Source organism: Netta rufina (assembly GCF_964035555.1).
Source record: "Netta rufina genome assembly, chromosome: 5".
Taxonomy (NCBI): domain Eukaryota; kingdom Metazoa; phylum Chordata; class Aves; order Anseriformes; family Anatidae; genus Netta; species Netta rufina.
Genome location: NC_140128.1, coordinates 34217347 through 34233776, shown reverse-complemented (window position 1 = coordinate 34233776; position 16430 = coordinate 34217347). Strand labels below are relative to the sequence as shown.

General features: G+C 45.6%; 2 protein-coding genes across 3 annotated transcripts in view; one reads left to right on the top strand and one right to left on the bottom strand.

Moving 5' to 3' along the window:
* Positions 1-352: 352 nt before the first annotated feature.
* Positions 353-16009, bottom strand: MRPL21 (mitochondrial ribosomal protein L21). Of its 2 annotated transcripts, XM_084287181.1 has the most exons (8): positions 15927-16009; positions 14491-14551; positions 10722-10807; positions 7578-7741; positions 6307-6359; positions 1204-1307; positions 675-742; positions 353-498 (listed from the first exon to the last, which is right to left on the bottom strand). In XM_084287181.1, exons 1-7 carry the CDS (start codon positions 15961-15963, stop codon positions 723-725), a joined length of 525 nt encoding a protein of 174 aa, XP_084143307.1. In that variant the 5' UTR covers positions 15964-16009; the 3' UTR covers positions 353-498; positions 675-722. The 2 variants fall into 2 exon arrangements, with proteins under 2 accessions (XP_084143307.1, XP_084143306.1); XM_084287180.1 differs by lacking the exon at positions 675-742.
* Positions 15941-16430, top strand: part of IGHMBP2 (immunoglobulin mu DNA binding protein 2) — a 41371-nt gene continuing 40881 nt past the window's right edge. The window contains exon 1 of the mRNA XM_084287179.1: positions 15941-16108. Within this exon, the coding sequence (XP_084143305.1) occupies positions 16020-16108 (89 nt within the window). The 5' untranslated portion in view covers positions 15941-16019. The remainder of the gene's footprint in view (positions 16109-16430) is intronic.

Genomic DNA, 16430 nt, shown 5'->3' with positions numbered 1-16430 from the left:
ATTGACTGATCACAGACTTAGGTCCTGCCTTCCAGGATCAGAACCTCATCTCGGGGACTGCAGAGGACAATGGCCATCTTCTTCCGCAGCCAGTGAAGCCCCAGGTATTTTTAAGACTCAGCTGAGACACTGATAAACTAAAGAACTCCGAGAGGTGTGCAGGAAAAGGGAGACCCTATCAGCATGGAACAGCCTGGCAGCTAGCAAGGATCCTGGGTTGGTTAGGACGCCGAACAAACAAACACCAAGGTTGAAATAATAGTTAACAAAATCATTTCATTCTGCTTTTTTTTTTAAAAAAAAGAAATTACATATAGATTTCCATTGTAGACAATAGCAAGAAGTCCAGAAGTTTCCAGTGATGAAGCAGTTTTATTTCCGTAATTGCCTAAAGCAAGAATCAGCCTAAGCCACACAACACCCGATCAATCAATCATGACAAACAGGGGAAAATTTCTATGGTGTTTATCCGGAGGATGGTCTGCGGGTTTGTGATGACTGAAAAAGAATGGAAAGAGAAAAAAAAAAAAAAAAGATCAGATGATAGCACAAAAAAACTGTTACATACCTTTCAGAAGGCTTAGCTACATCAGTCTAAGGCATGCCAAGGCATGACAATGCCTAGGAGGGGGTATGCTGGCAGATAGTGTCATGTTGGCAGGACAGCTACATACCATCGGTATGGCACAAGGCAGAGCTCCTATGGGACCGCGTCAGATTGCTCAACGTTTTAGTGTCTGTTCTGCAAAAAGCAGTCATAATTTTTCTCCCTCAGTCATATCTGAGAAGGGGCAGTCAGCTGTTAATCAAAAAGCCTGCCACGTGATACTGTTAAATCTTGTTAGTATCTGTGATTAAATATCCAGTATTTAAGGCTTTGGAAGGAGAACAAAATTGCTTTTCTGCCCTGGAACTCTTTTTTTTTTTTTTTTTTTTTTTTTTTTTTTTTTTTTCCCAGAAAGGTCTTTTCCAAAGCTATTCAACAAAGGGTGCTGGACAGAAGGAATAAAGTCGCTGTGCTCTGAATGCAGCATGCACACCTCGGCGAGCAGGCTGGGAAAAAGGTGCTGTGCCATGAGGAGGCCTAGGGTACATTGAACAAATCTCCCTCCCCAGGTATTGCCCCTACGCCGTGGTATGTTCCTCTCCCAGACCCAGCCACAGCACAGGAGGGAAGAAAGCTCTGTACTCTTTACATCTTACTTTTCTTCCTTTGATAATTGTGCCTTTTCCAGAAGCGCATGTTAATTTTTGGCCACGACTCCGTCTTTTCAATCACAGTAGCCTCCACACGGACGAGTTCTTTCCTTGAAAATAAACAAAAAAAAAAGGTACCACCTTTCAATTATTTACATTCTCTGCCTGTTAGCGAGTAGGTTTCTGGGGAGAAAAATGACACCCAGGTACCACACCCTGCCTTACAAAGCGCAGATATGGAGGAACTACAAAGTCACCAGGGAAGGAGGAGGGAAATCTGTCAGGTTGCTGACTTTGTGGTGCAAAAACAAAAGCCTCGAGGTGCTGTCCATGAATCAGCCAAGTGATGTGCTATTCTGCAGGGCAGTACCTCTCTGTCATGTGAGAGCTGAGACCATAAACAGCCAAGAATGCAGTAGTAAGAGAATCCTGCAGGAACTTGTAGGATTACAGTAGGGTAAATTCTCCTGGCATGTTCACATGATCCTTCTACTTCGCTTAATGTACAGATTAAACACGGTCCCTTCTCCCGTGCTCTGCTGGTCAACACAGAATTTCTTCCTTCTGTACAGCATCCCAGACAGCTGGAATAAAATCTTCACACCTTTCTCACCTGATTAAGTTCTGGCAAAGGCTAAGCAAAAACATTTGGCCCACGGTTTCTAGCAGGAAGCACAGCTAATTGGCTGCTGGAGCAAGTCACTTCTTCTCCCACATGGTTCTCTTCTGCCTCCCACTCTTGGTCGGCCCTGCTTGTTTACCCCAGATTGGAAGAGAGGACAGGGATTCACTGAGGATTTCACACACAGCTTTCACTGCAACCAGGGGAGTTCAGGTTGAGTGGTGAGACCACTCAAAGACTCAAATCGTTTCTAAATCTCACTACCACACACGAGAATTCTCAGCAAGTAAACATCCTTCCTCCCCTAGGATGGAGAAGAAGAGAAGAATACAGCCCGCACTTCCTTCACACTTGACTGAAATCAGAGTAATTTGTCCCTCTGCATTACCTTACTGACACACACAAATAAAAACTTTCTGTCTGGCCAGGGAATCTGCAGAGCACCAGGAGCAGTCCTGCTGAAGTTAGAAAAAAAGAGCACTGGGGATTCTAGCTGCCACTTGAAGAACACTGGAGGTGGAAAACAAGGGGATCTGAGGTATGTGCTGGAGGTCCAGCTACCTGTCTGCACAACGCCTCCTCTCTGAGAAGGTAAAAGCCTCCAGACAAGAGCTTTGGGAAGTTTAGTTTCAATCAACAGCCACAGTGGAGAAGGAAGAGACACTCTTTCATGCGGCATCACTGCAAAATGTCATTAAAAACTGATTAGCATGCTCACTTGGCTGCCAGAAACAGTTAAAGAACATTTTCTTGACAAACGACTCTGCACTTCAGGGGCAGAGGAGGGAAGCCCATCTAGCCTCACTGTTCCAACAAGGTCACTAAGAGGCCAAAGGCTTTGAGACATTTAGCATCTCTCTTAACATTTACCCTCTGGGGTGTCATATATATCAGAGGTTAAATCCTTAAGGGAGGAGAGAAAGACAGCCAGAGGAAAAAAACTGATTAATTTACATTTACTGACTAGCCCCGAGGAAAACAGATATAAGATTATCTAGATTTTAAGAGACCACTGGGTGACCCTGACATCCCAGCTAAAGGGTGTTATCCAGATTCAACGACAGGACCAACAGCACTACTGAAATACACAGCAAGCACAGCAAGACTAGGAAAGAAACCAAAAAAACAGACTGCACTCCAGGGGGTGGCTGTGTTTTGCTACTCTGATTAGGGAGCTTTATTTTCTGGGTCTAACTTCTGTCCACTGAAGGCAAAGGGAAATCTAAACTCCCACTGACTTCTCACAGGCTTGGACGATAAAGGCATGTAAGAAACTCACTAATGATGATCACATGGACAAACTGGACAGCAGCCAGGCCAGATAAAAGGAGCCAGTCACTGAAATCTCCGTGCTGCTCTCAAGAGAATCAGAGTTTGCAGCAGCACAGCCAAGCTGCCCCGGTACAGCTCTCACTGCCGGACCACACTAGCTGCCCTAAGCCTCAAGTAGCATTCAGCTGAGGGGAGAAACACTGACACATCTGCAGATAACCATCTACCCTGACGCTGCTTATGGACATCGACTTGCTTTCCAGTAAATCTTTCAGGGTGTTGTTGAGCACAGCTCAGTATTAAGGCAGTAGCTTCACTCTGCAAGTCAAGGTTCAAGGGCCATGGGCCCTGGTGAGTCCCCCTCTCTGCTGGCCTAAACACCAAGACCTGCTGGCTGAAAGGCTGAAGCAGGGCAGAAGCCTGCTTGCTGGTGAAGTGCACACAAACATAAAAGTTCTCAGCAAAATAGAGCCCAAGAAAAAAAAAAATAAAAATCTTTGAGTGTTTTAGGTATGCCTGGAATGCCCATAAAAATAAGAAGGGGGTCACACATTTCCCAGAGTCTGAGATAGTCAAGCCTACTGCTTGCTCTCAGAGGGAAAATATTTCATGAAAAAGGACATCTACCAGATTTTAGCAGGAGGCCAGAAAGATTCATACTGAAACATCAGAGATCTATGTTGGACTGAAAGGTATTGTCAGTGAGCTGTGCAAGTGATCCAGGCCAACTACAGCCTTGATCCCTACAAAAAGGATCATAAATCTTAGAGGTTAACAACTTAACCCAAGTCAATGAGCCCTCTCTGTCCCTGCAGAAGGTAACTGAATCCTAGCCTGGCTGTCTGGAAGAGCCTAAGGCACTTTCTTGTTGCTACTGAAGCCATTGCAAAAACGGTCTGGTGGCAGGAGAAAAAGTAGGGATCATTAAAAGGAAAAAAAAAAATCTCATCAGCTGTACTTTGTATAGAAACAAACACTACTTTTTGGCTCAGAGGCACCACTCACTTCACTTGGGTTTAAAACAGATGAGAGGACTCAGCTGATGGTTTGAAATACAAACCTGCCCAAAGTTATGCTCACTTCCCATCACGGATTTAAGAACGCACAACAATTTTTGCATTTTACAGCTAAACAAAGTACAACCACATACTGCTTGATACCCCTGTGCCAACTGACCAGACAGCAAGTTAACTTGAACAAAACCAAAACCCAAGATTCCAGAGTAGAAGCCAGCTAAAAGTTCCCAAAATAGCCTCTGCCACGCAGATATGTTTTGTTGCACTGTTGTGATTTTTTTTTTTTTTTTTAAGGCTTTAGAGAAGTGTCATCTTGGGAGGTATCTGCTACAGAAAATTAAAACATGACCATCTGCCCAAAACAGGACAAGTTCCTACCCGTCTCCAAGTCAGAACAGGGAGTGCAGCTGTAACAAACTGTCTTACGCAGACGCTGGTGCAAGCACTCACTGATGTGTTTATTTTTAAAACAACAGAAAAACAAAAATGCCTTTGTTCGCATCCAAGCTCTTATCTCCCCTCCAAAATGTTTGTGGTTTCGGCACAACGGGGAGCTATGTGAAAGAACTGCCTGCGACACATGGGGTTCTGCTTTCCCCAGCCCGTGGCGGAGAGCTGGGGAACCCACGGCTCACAGGGAGGACAGCATCTCCCCAGCAGCCCTTCGCTCTGCCTGGTCAGCCTCCTCCACGCACCCATCACCCTCTGCCAAAGTTACTGGAGTTCAGTCCAGTGCCGGCAGATGTGCAGCTCGGTCTGCCTCGAGCAACTGACAAGGCTTTCCGCACGCTCAGAGCACTTGCAGGAACCAAACAGATGGTTTTCTTCCTGTCCTGGAGCTCCTGGCTTTTGGGGCACTTGCCAAGTGCAGCACTCGGAGAGCTGTAACAAACCACTCCAGTGCCACCAGTTAAGAGAACCAGGCAAAGGACGGTGCTCCTATCCTGCCTCAGGTGCCATATCCCTGTCTGCAGAACATAGGCTCTTATTTGAGTATCTGGAAGATGATATTTCTAGTCCTAAAAATGGTATTTCCCCTTCCTAATTTTTTTCCACAAGTCTAACAGTGTCTGGCAGTAATTCAAAGGCTCCTGAGGATCTGCTATTCCAGATCTCTTTGCAGCACTGCTCAAAGGGCTCCCAGCTCTTGTAATCCTGCCTAACACAGGGAACCTGAGGCAGGTACAACCAGCACAGCTGAAGTCACGTTATCAAATATGCAAACGTGTTATCAATACCTCTTAGATATGGATAACTCAGGGTAACATTAAAAAAAAAAAAAAAAAAAAAAACAAGCTCAGAAGCCAAACCCACCTGAAAACACATGGTATTTCTAACTCAAATCTACGAGCCACCAGGAAATATTTCTCAGATTTGCAAGCTCCTCCTCTTCTGGCCATCCTCTGCCAAAGTTGCTTCAATTCAAGCTAACACAAACACATGGGATAGCCTGCAAGCAGACCACAGCCAGGGCTTCCAGATGCTTAAAGCACTTGCAAGCCACATTATCTTGACTTGTACTTTACCACTAAAACCTCCAGTTCTGGGGAAAACCACATACCATTGATGACTTTGCTTCCAGCCAGTGCTAAGAGCTGAAACAGCAACACCTAGTCCACATACCACTTCCTTCTGGTAAAGCAAAGGCTGAGGAACCAGATGTTCTGACAGTTTGTACAGCAAGTCCGACAGCATTAAGACGGAGCTGGGGCTGGAGTCATGCAACTAGGAGGAAGGGAAAACTGGAAACTCTTAAATTAAGACCTGCTGAGTTAAGACATGGGTAAAAGGAAGTGGGTTTAAAAAAAAAAAACAACAACAACACACAACAACTCAAATTATGAGATTAAGGGATGGGCAAGGATTTCTAAGTTATTCTAAGATGGCTATCGCTGCAATTATGGTTAGGGAGTAAAGATGCTGAAGAGCAAGATTTACTGCTAGTTTGTGCAAGGCTTTTACAATGAGGAAAAAGAACCAACCCAAGAGAGGTGAATATCCTACAGTTACCTTAGGAATTGGTACTGCTGCTCTATCCTGGCACTGAGGTAATGGGTGAGGTCAGCAGAGGCTGATGAGCCTATTTTATGGCTGATTCTTTCAAAACCCATGGGGCTGGGAAAAGACCTAGTGCTGATAAATTCATAAATTCATGTTTCTCTTCAGTTCAGAGGATAATTCTTGTGTAAGACCTCTTACCCTAGGAGCGGCCTTCCAATAAGCGTGAAATCATCAGCACCAACCAGCAAAACCTGTGGAAAATAACTTAATCAGACATGTCAGTGGTTCATTACCCCGGAATAAATGCAAACAACATTTTCCAAATTCTGCAGTCACCGTAAGGAAGCCAAAATGCTTAAAAATGCATGTTTCAAACCTGACACTGTTACTAGAGAGTAACAGTGGGAAAAGGCAGCTAACAGGCTAGAAACAGATTCATAAAACAGACAGTCTTCCAGGAGAACTTGATTCTACTAAAACATATTTTACAAGTATCTTTCACAGTGATCAGAACACACTGAACTTCTCTGTTCTGGCTCACCAACAGTTGTAAAAGCTATGAAAAGCAATACAGGGAAGAATAATATGCCTTTGCGTGGGATCTGAATGAATGGCAGCTACTAAAATCATTTCTTTATACCAATTGCAACATATCTACAGAAACCCTTTCATCATTCTCCTCCATGAGGCCGCAAGATGGGCAATAAAGAAATGAACATCTGGCATGAATTTACCACCAAGGGACTAACCATTTTGTTTCAGGACATTTCAACCACCTGCCAAAGACACGGCTGAAAAAGTTGCCTCTAAACAGGAATTTCAAAGCAATGGATGAAGTAGAAAAACTGCCCGTCTCTCCTTAACCACTTGCTTGGCTCTAACAACTAGGTATTAAGGCAAGCAAATCCCACTTCAGTCTTTCATTTAAGATTTGGATTAACGAGCCTCTACAAGCTCCTGCTAGTTAAGCATGGCTAAGGATAACTATATTGAATTGCATGTTGGCAATTTTCCCCTGCATGTACCATCCCTCCCTCCACCCAAGACACTCAGCACGATAAGGATCTTGCAAAGCATGGAGCAGTGACAGTTCCTCTGGGAGCACTGTCAGTGTTTTGGGTGTTACAGTCTCAAGGTAAACACTATCTTCAGCTGCCGTCTCTAAAAACAACTGTAAATTTTCTCTTTTTTTTTGGATGTAGTATAACAGAAACCTGTCTCCTAACAGAGTGTGGCACAACTCATTCCAGCCACATTCGACAGAAATCGCATTAATGATAACAGCTTAACTGAGACTGGAACAAAACTAAGGCAAACAGCTGGAGTAAGAGCAGGAGATCCAACAGGAGCTCTTCAGGACTTTTCTAAAACTGGTTCTTGGTTTTGTCTCACAGAATGTTTGCATGCCATTTGCTCCAGCCCCACACACAGCATGTGTGATCACAGGCACTGTGGGCAAGGCACGTTACCTTTTCCATCCGGATTCGGTCTCCACATTCAGCCTCCAGCACGTTGTCCATCATAATCAAGTCTTCACTGGTTATTTTCCACTGCTTGCTGGCAAAGTGGACCACGGCAAAGAGCCTTCCGTACTGCCCTGCTGCAATCATATTGTTCACCTTTTGTACCACTTCTGTTGGCAAACATCAGGGAAGAAATCAGAGCAGAAAACCCAACAAGGTGTGAAGAGCCAATCAAAATTAATTCAGCCACACTGTTCTCCCCCTAAAACTGTTATCTTCTGGGAATCTCTAAGCAAGGCTCAACAGCGATGTTGTTTTCTACAGGGTGTGAGCTATCCTTTCATAAAGGTATTTGCCTTTTAGTCACTGGAAAAAAAACATGCCGAAGTAAACACCTATGTGTATATTGTGCAGTCAATCCAAGGGTGTTCATTTCTCAGCTTGTACCTTAGGCATCCTAAAAGGCACTGTATTCAAACACAAAGTGTTCCAGAACACAGTGCTCGTCAACATACAACCTACATCTGGAAGGGAGCTATCCTCAATTCCCGAGTAATACTAGGACTAGGACCCTAAATACTTTGTAAGGCACCCCGGAGCATCAGGAAGAGTCCTGCAAAGTATGCAGAAAAAAGCGCTCCAGGCATATTAACAAAGCCTGGCCTGAGAACTTGTACCTGCAGCAAATCAGGAGAGACTGACAGAAAAGCTCTTCCTATACATGCAAACACACCTAGACCTTTTGCCAGGAGCAGCACAAATTCCAGGGACGAGGTCCTGCACAGCACATGCACTTAACTCAGATTTCTGTGATCAGCTTCCTGTGCAGTGAAGCCAAAACCAAGTTTTATGGGAACATCAAAAGGTATTCCTTAATGAGTGCCATTCCCCTGCCAAATAGCAGCCTTCCACCCTCTCGAGCTGTTCACAAAAAGAGCAACTTTGCTATAACTGGAAAAGGTTTTCTTCATTGTCCTCAAAAGTGGCTGAATCTTTTTTTTCTTGGAATGTAAACACAACATAATGACCGTTTGGGACAGACAAGAATTTAGCAACCAAACCAAACCCAGCCCTTACAGGAACACTCTAAGTGTCCAAGTTTCAACTCAGCAGAAGCAAACTATTATAGGTAGAGGTGAAAATAGAAATGATTGTGCAAGACAGTAGTTACTGCAGTCCTCACTCAGATGAAGAGCTTAGCCTCTGTGTTTCAGCAATTGCCATTCCAGAAAAAAAGACCACTGTGTGCTCTTCTCTGACTCAGAGTGGTCCACTACCAAAAGTGCACAGAAAAGTACTATCCCCTTCTCTTTGTTACATCCCCAATGCACAATGGGATACGATAAATTTCTTCCGGCTCCAAATTGCTGATCCAGGTATATGAACAGTCCTGTAGCCAGCATTTCAAAACCAAAATTTCAAAGTGCTGACCTACAGTTTCCCCCTAGCCAGAAAAACACACGTAGTCATGCTCTAACAAGGGTTATTTCCTTGTCAAATTTCAACTTTCTACCCACAGGGCTCTCTCATCTTTTTGTAACAGAAAAACGTACATGTTCTTCAATGTACTTGGGCTCTGAAGCTGCTGCTAACTCTTCCAAATATCCCTAGACAGGAAACATTGGATGCTTGTACATTGTACGTTTGATTGTTAGTACGGCTTGTATCTTAGCACCATGTGGAGCGACCCTTCCTAAAATATCCATGGCTGTTTCCACAGACAGCAGGAGAATATAAGGCAGAATTCAAATGCTCTGGCTGTTGTATGCTTTGGATAAGCACAGCCAGGAGATAATGATGCAAGCTCATAAACAGTAGGAGGTTACGAGGCACGGAAATCACAATGGCCCCAAGGATCCCGTGTGAAGCAGTCAGAGGAACGTGGGACCCTGCTCACCACAGGGCGTCAGCAAATCAAACCGAGCAGTTTATGGTTCACTGCTGGGTCAAATCATGCTCTGGGACAGAACACTCATCCGTCACTTAAGCAATCCCAAGAGCACAGAGGAAATGAAAAGCAGGATAAAAAAGCCAGAGAGGGAACCTGGAGCAAGAGGCTCTCTCCAAAGCACATCACTTGCAGAGTTAACAACATATTCTAGCTATGCCATGGGAGACTATCTGCAAAAATACAGACGCGGCTCTGCTTCTCTTCTGTCATTGTCTCCTCGTACAATAACTACTCTCCTTCACTTCTTGGGTCTCTCCAGTCTAGAGCCTTTAGAGATGTCCTTTCAGGTGCCTTTCATAGATGTCCCAGAGGCTAATGGAACAATACAGTAGGAAGCCTGTTAACAAACACAGCTCATTTCCTGCATAAAGCAGGCAACTGCTAATTGCCCACCACCACCACGGTAAGGGAAATTCACCCACTGGGGCTCATTATTCCCCAGTTCTGAGAACTATCCTGTGCCTGTGATGGCTTCCCTGCTACCACCTCTAAAACAGTCTGGCTGACAACAGCCCCACCTGGGCAATACAAGGCTAGGCACATCTCTGTACTCGATTTTCACTTCACTTGCTGATTTGGGAGGCTGACTGCTCAGGAGTCAGCCTCCCAAAAAGCAGCCCAGGGTCTCTTTTCGGGAGGACCACTGGCTGCGTTCAACAGTCCTGACTAGATGTGAGGACAAGAATACATTCACCAAGCAGTGTCACTTACCACCTGTTCGTTGCCTTATGTCACACCTCTGCAGCTCTGTCGTGTGCCCACTACCCAACTGCTTATGCTGGCTCTAGCGTTCTGTTTTGTTTGCTACAAAATACCAGCTCTTTGATGTGCCCACTATCCAACTGCTTGTGCTGGCTTTAGCATTTTGCTTTATCCACTAAAGGAAAAATAGTTGTTTCCTCCTGCCCAAAATGCACGTTTCACACTTTAGGTGGCAACACATCACATCAGGTAAGATTCCTTTGGCAGTGTTAATGACCTGTCAGGCTGTCACGCACTAGAGAGGCTTCATGATCTACCCAGCTCTCTAATACCAGCAGTTGGAGCATGAAGCCAGTGACACTAAAATATGCCAGAAAGAGGACAAAAATTAAAAGAACAAGTAGCTCGAATCATCAAAGACAGTGATTTGTGCTCACTCAGGCCACGAACAGCAGTACCAGAGCATTAGTCTTCACTTGGAGCCTTGAGACCTTTACCTGCATGATACTTTGCTTCTTCTGCTGGATCTGGCAGTTTCACTTCAGGCCACGGTGGTGAAGTTAAAGATGTTTTGGCAACAAGTCTGTGAACAATAAGATAAGATTCACCTGTAGCAAACAGATATTGCCAAGGAATGTACCCACAAAGAGAGGAGGGAAGGTAAAGGAAGCTGGAGATGGAGCAGAAAGTGGTTTTCCACAATGGGAGCAGAAGTTGTGCAGGAGAGTTGACGACTTGTCAGTATGAAAGACTCACCCCAAAACACCCTCACACCAGAAGGCAATTTCCCACAGACCACATTTCACTTCGTAGCAGCTCACGAACAAAGTGAAGGTTTGTATTCAGGTCTTAAGCCTTATGGACAGAGGGTGTCAGGCAACACAAAAGCAATGTTACTTCCCTATGGCTTAATCCAATGGAGGACACTGGATAAGGCAAAGTCCCCAGACCTTCCACAAGAAATGCTACAAAGGAGCTGAAGGTGCAGCCCAGCTCAGAAGACTGTTCACAAACATGCAGAAAACAGTTGGCCTCATTTCTGAGTTCAGCCTGCAAACTCCCTGTCACACAGGGCTTAATGTCATTCAGGTCCACCATGAATAGCAGCAAGCTTTAAGTAAAAGCAATAAATGTCTCAGTTGCTGGTTTGTTTTACACCCATCTATCATTAAATTCAGTATGGGGGAAATGGATTTTAGTTTTACTTTCCATTTCACAATGTTATTTGAAATAGTGCGAAACAAAGAGTTCAGAAAGAAATCAACTGAAAATTAACCCAAAATTCACCTAAGCTGGGTTATTGCTTGTCCCTGGTGTTCAGACATCTACAGCTAGATGTGCTAGCGACGATTAAGCTCAGGGACCACCAGTTACTTCCCACTGCCTCGTTTCTACAGACTGGGATTTTATCACAAACTCCAGTGGGATCAGACCTACCCAAAGCCTTGCTTGCACTTGAGTTTTAGACAAAAGGCACTTAAGCTTTCCTAGGTATATATGTACAAATTACCTCCACCACAGCTGACAGGCTGAACACGTAAATGCTCCTCATCCCACTTCAGTACCAAGCACAAAGCCCTGCAGTTATCCAGTAGCAGAGAGTATCCGGGAGGAGGCAACGTGCCTTTGACAGGGAGAAAGGGCTAATGAGCATCCTTAAATCAGCCTCAAGCACTACACACGAATGACTCATGCATCCTTTTTTCCTCTATTTGTAATGCTCTTCTGTTAAATAGTTTTGAGAGGGTCTTAAGACCACAGCTGGGTTCTATACAGGAGAGTTATGAGGCTGCTCTTCCTTTGTCGCATTCAGCTGTGTACCCTGAATGGCTTCTCCCACCCCAGGTGCAATTCAGCATTCAATACAACAAACATTTAGCCCAAAAGTCTCTTCTGTGCTATCATGATGTCTGTCAACAACCTATACCACACTGGGAAGGGACTAGCAGAGGGATCTAACAAGACTTCTTAGACCCATGCCTAACTTGGTTCAGGCGGACCACAAAAGTGAGTGGGAGCATGTGCGGTCTCAAATCCAGCCAGCCAAGCACAAACATCAGTTCTCAACATATTTTGCTAAAAGATGCAAATTAAATCCTTTTTTATTATTTTTTTAAACATTATCTTCCACTGTTGTTACTAAAAAATAGCTTTAATAATGTCTCTGCAACCATACTGCTAAGACAAGAACCTCACAATTTCAAGCCTTCACTTTTGTCCCTGAAAGCCTTCCTGGGGATCACCCAGGGGAGTCCTGAGCATTACAAACATGACCCTTTTAGGATCTTTCAGCACTGCCACAATTAAGGGATCAATCACAGCTCAAGCCGCCCCAGCAAGAGATCTTACTTAGAGCCTGCTCTACTTTCTGCACCTGCCTGTTGCTCTTTTACTTACTGAAAATGGTTTATGGCTGTCACAGCATGAGACACCTCCAGTTTAGAGAATAAACTGGGAGCTTGAAAGCAAGCAGGCCATGGCATTGACACAGAATTTAAGACTGAAAACAGCCAGGGGTATTTCAGCTAGCAGCCAGCAACACATTCCCATTAGCTGTCATTCTGGATTCTTTCTGCTTTCCTCAAGATTATCACTGGGAGGGATCCCCTGTCTGAAAACTGAACTAATTCTTCGCTGCCTCAAGCCCTGTACCATCAGTACTACAAGTATTCGTGTGCATATGCTGCCTTTCTCGACTGCAGCACAGGTAGCACTAAATCATGAGAACCCTGTTTAAAATGTCAGAGCTGAAAAACAATTAACTCTGCTCAAATGTGCCACAGGGTGTTAATTGAAAAATAAAATGCTACATGAAACTCACAGCGTGAGTGAGAGCAGAAAAAAATGCGAATAGCCCTTGCTTGCAATTAGTTGTTTTTCAAGATCTCTAGGACAAGCAGCAGCAAGGAGGAGCACCAGAGGCAACTGTTTACTTCTCTGCATTAGAGCCAGTTCCAAAAACTATTGATTTGTTCCCAAAGAAACACTGGAGAGAAAAGCATCGCTCTAACCAGGGACAGCACTTTGCACATGCAGTGCTTTCATCAGAACCGTGGCATACACCTCAGTGGGCAGGGAAAGGAGGCATGGTGCCAATACAGCTACATTTACAGATTATCCTGAGAGGTGCCAAATGCCTTTACTCAGAACAGGACACGCGGCTGAAAGGCACCAGATTATAGTTCTTTTTTAGGCAAGGACCTACGATACCGTGGAGCCAATCTCAGATTTAGTCAGTGGCAGGAAGATTCACCCTGGATTTCATTGAGATGATCAGAGAGCTCCTGGTTTCTGTAATTTGAAGAGAAAGGTGTCGCTCAGTAAATACCATCTCCAACACAAATGGAAAGCTGGGAATTTCCTGTGGGCTGAGATCCACACTTTCTATATAAAAAATTGCTAGTCCCAAGGCTTTGTGGGTTTGTTGCAGAGTTTAGTAATAACATTGTATGCTGTGTCACAGAGGCAGAGATCCAAACTGTGTTCCCACACACTGAGGACGAGCGGGAAGAAACCACCCCCTGCACTCTTTATCAGGGCAGAGTGAGTGGCAATGAATCGTGTCATTTCTCCCAAATGCTGCTTACATGATTTCTTTATTTCTGCAGTGTCCCCTTCTGGTTAAAGCAAGAAGCAGCACAGCCTGCAGCTCTATCCAGGTATTTTGGTGTTAGATCCCAGCAGAAGAAATAAAATAAAGATACAAACAAGCAGTTCTAAAAGCGCTGAAATTAATGAAGCCTAAAGTTTTCTGGCTTGGTATCTTACAGAAACTTCTCTTAATTACAATTCATAAAGAGTGCAGTGAAAGTTCAATATTTATCAGATACTGAAAAGACTGGCCAGGAGATAAACCTTGCCTGAGTAATAGACCACCTGTACCAAAAAAGATGAGTGGCAGCTGAGGCCCCTTCTGCAGCTGAGGAGTCTGCAATGTCCTGACTTGAGCAGCTTCCCTGCTGTTTATTATGGACTAAGCCACAATGCAGCCCTTTGCTAAATGGAGGATTTAGTTACCTGTCTCTCTACTCAGCTGCTTAATTTCACGAATCAATAGAACTGGCCTTCCAGAAAAGATGACTGAGGGTAGGCAGAGTGTCTAAAACTTTCCAGGAAGTGACAGACAGACAATGGGACCTGAATAGTCTCTCTTTCAAAGGAAAAATAAGCTGCCCCCCAGCCCTTCCTGCCCCATCTCCCCACTGTCCCACAGAAGGTCAGCATTTCAGGGGGCAAAAATCCAAGCAGAGAGTCATTTGACATTACCCTTCCTGCGCTGCCGTGCTCTGGGAACTCTGGTGCCGAACTGCAGATGAAAACAAGAAAGCTGAAAAGGAGAGAGAGAAAGAATTAAAAACAAGCAGCATCTGTTGGGTTCTTAGGCCTTAGTGAGAAACAGCAGAGCAACGTCAAAGGCAACATCACAGTGCTGGCACCATTTTCTGCCTGTAATCTTTTTTCAGTTTTATCACAACAAGCAAAGATAGATGGAAGGAAAAAGAAAATACACAAACAAAGGACTTGTCAGTTGTGTGTAGCATTGTATGACAGCAGGGGAAAGGTCTCCTCCTGCAAGTGACACATCCAGCTGGACACAATAATTTCACAAAGACACACTCCGAGCACTCCACCTCTTTTAAAGGACAGTTTGACCAAAAGGCACGGGAGCAGGTGGTCTGAACCCTGCACTGCACTCCCTTAATTCTGAGTGCTAACTGGTGTTGCTAAAAGGATCCTTCTTGGCCCCCTCAGCCTGAAAAACATGGAGAGAAACTGTTGCATGGCATTTATCAGGTGATTCTCAGCAACTCTTACTGAGCCTTAGAAAGTTTCCATCCAAAAACACGCAGGAGGCGTTCTGCCAGGAGCTCAGTAGCCACGTGGCCTCCATGCAGATGCCACAACACTGAGGGAAACCTGGAAGGTGCGACAGGTTTGGGTTTACTGCTCCCACACCTGGATTTTCACTGTCCCTGACAGGCTTTTTATTCCAGAAAGAAATGAGCGAGCTATGGAAGAACAACAGGAGATGAATTTAAGAAGATTTATTCATGCTTTTCAGAGCTATGTATATATGAGTTAGTAGTGTTCACCTAAACAGTAAAGTTGGTACTGCTGTCAGAACACAAATATTGAAAGAATTGGTGGTTTAACACAACTGAAGTTGCACTTTAAGTGCAGCTTCTGCATTTTTGGAAAGGAGATCGACCTGTCTACACCCTGTTAATTCACAAAAAGAGATGGAGGCCTAGAAACACAGACTCAGGGACTCGTCCCCATGTCACCTCGGGGGTAACAACACGCTTTTTGGCACAATTTGTTTAATTAAATGCCAGCCCATGCACACTCTGCGGGAACATCAGCTTTCTCACCCCCCAGCCACCACACGCATGGCAGAGGGGCTTGGGAAGACCTCTTAAATCCCAACGCACGTGGACCCACGAGCAAAGGCAGCATTTAATGAGGTTATAAAATTCGCGAGCACACGAATAACCCGAGACAACAACCCTCCACAGGACGAGTGCACCAGCAGCCCGCCGCACAACCCCTATATACCAAACCCCCCACCACCTGCCTACAAACCCGCCCCGGCTCCTCCTTCCCACCCGTCAGCCGAGCACCCCCGGGGGATAGCAGCCGCCCTGCGAAGGGTCGAGAAGCCGGGATCCCCTGTGGCTGATCCCGTCCCCGTTGCCCCTCACCTGCCGCCCTCCGCCGGGCAGCGGCCACCGCCGCCATCTCGCTGCCCCCTCCCCGGCTCCTGCCCCGGTAGCGGAAGGGGCGGCCGCGGAGCCATGATGGCGGCGGCCGCGGTGGAGGCGGCGGCGGAGCGGCAGCTGGAGCTGCTGCGGGACGAGCGGGAGGCAGAGCTCGCCGAGAGCAGGTAGCACCGGCCCCATCGCTGGTCCCCGAGCCCTGCCGTCGCTCGTGGGGAATCTCTGCTGGGATCGGCCCTACAGGGTCTGCTGGCAGCCCTAGGGAAGACTCGCCCCCATAGGAAACCGAGCTGGGGTCGCTCTTATAGGGTCTGTTGGCATCCCTACGAAACCCTCTTGAGCCGTCCATATAGGGGACCGAGCTGGAGTCACCCCTATAGGGTCTGCTGGCACCCCTAGGAAAGACTCACCCCGTAGGAAAATGAGCTAGAGTCACCCCTATAGGGTCTGCTGGCACCCATGGGGATCCCTGCCAGACTTACCTCTGTA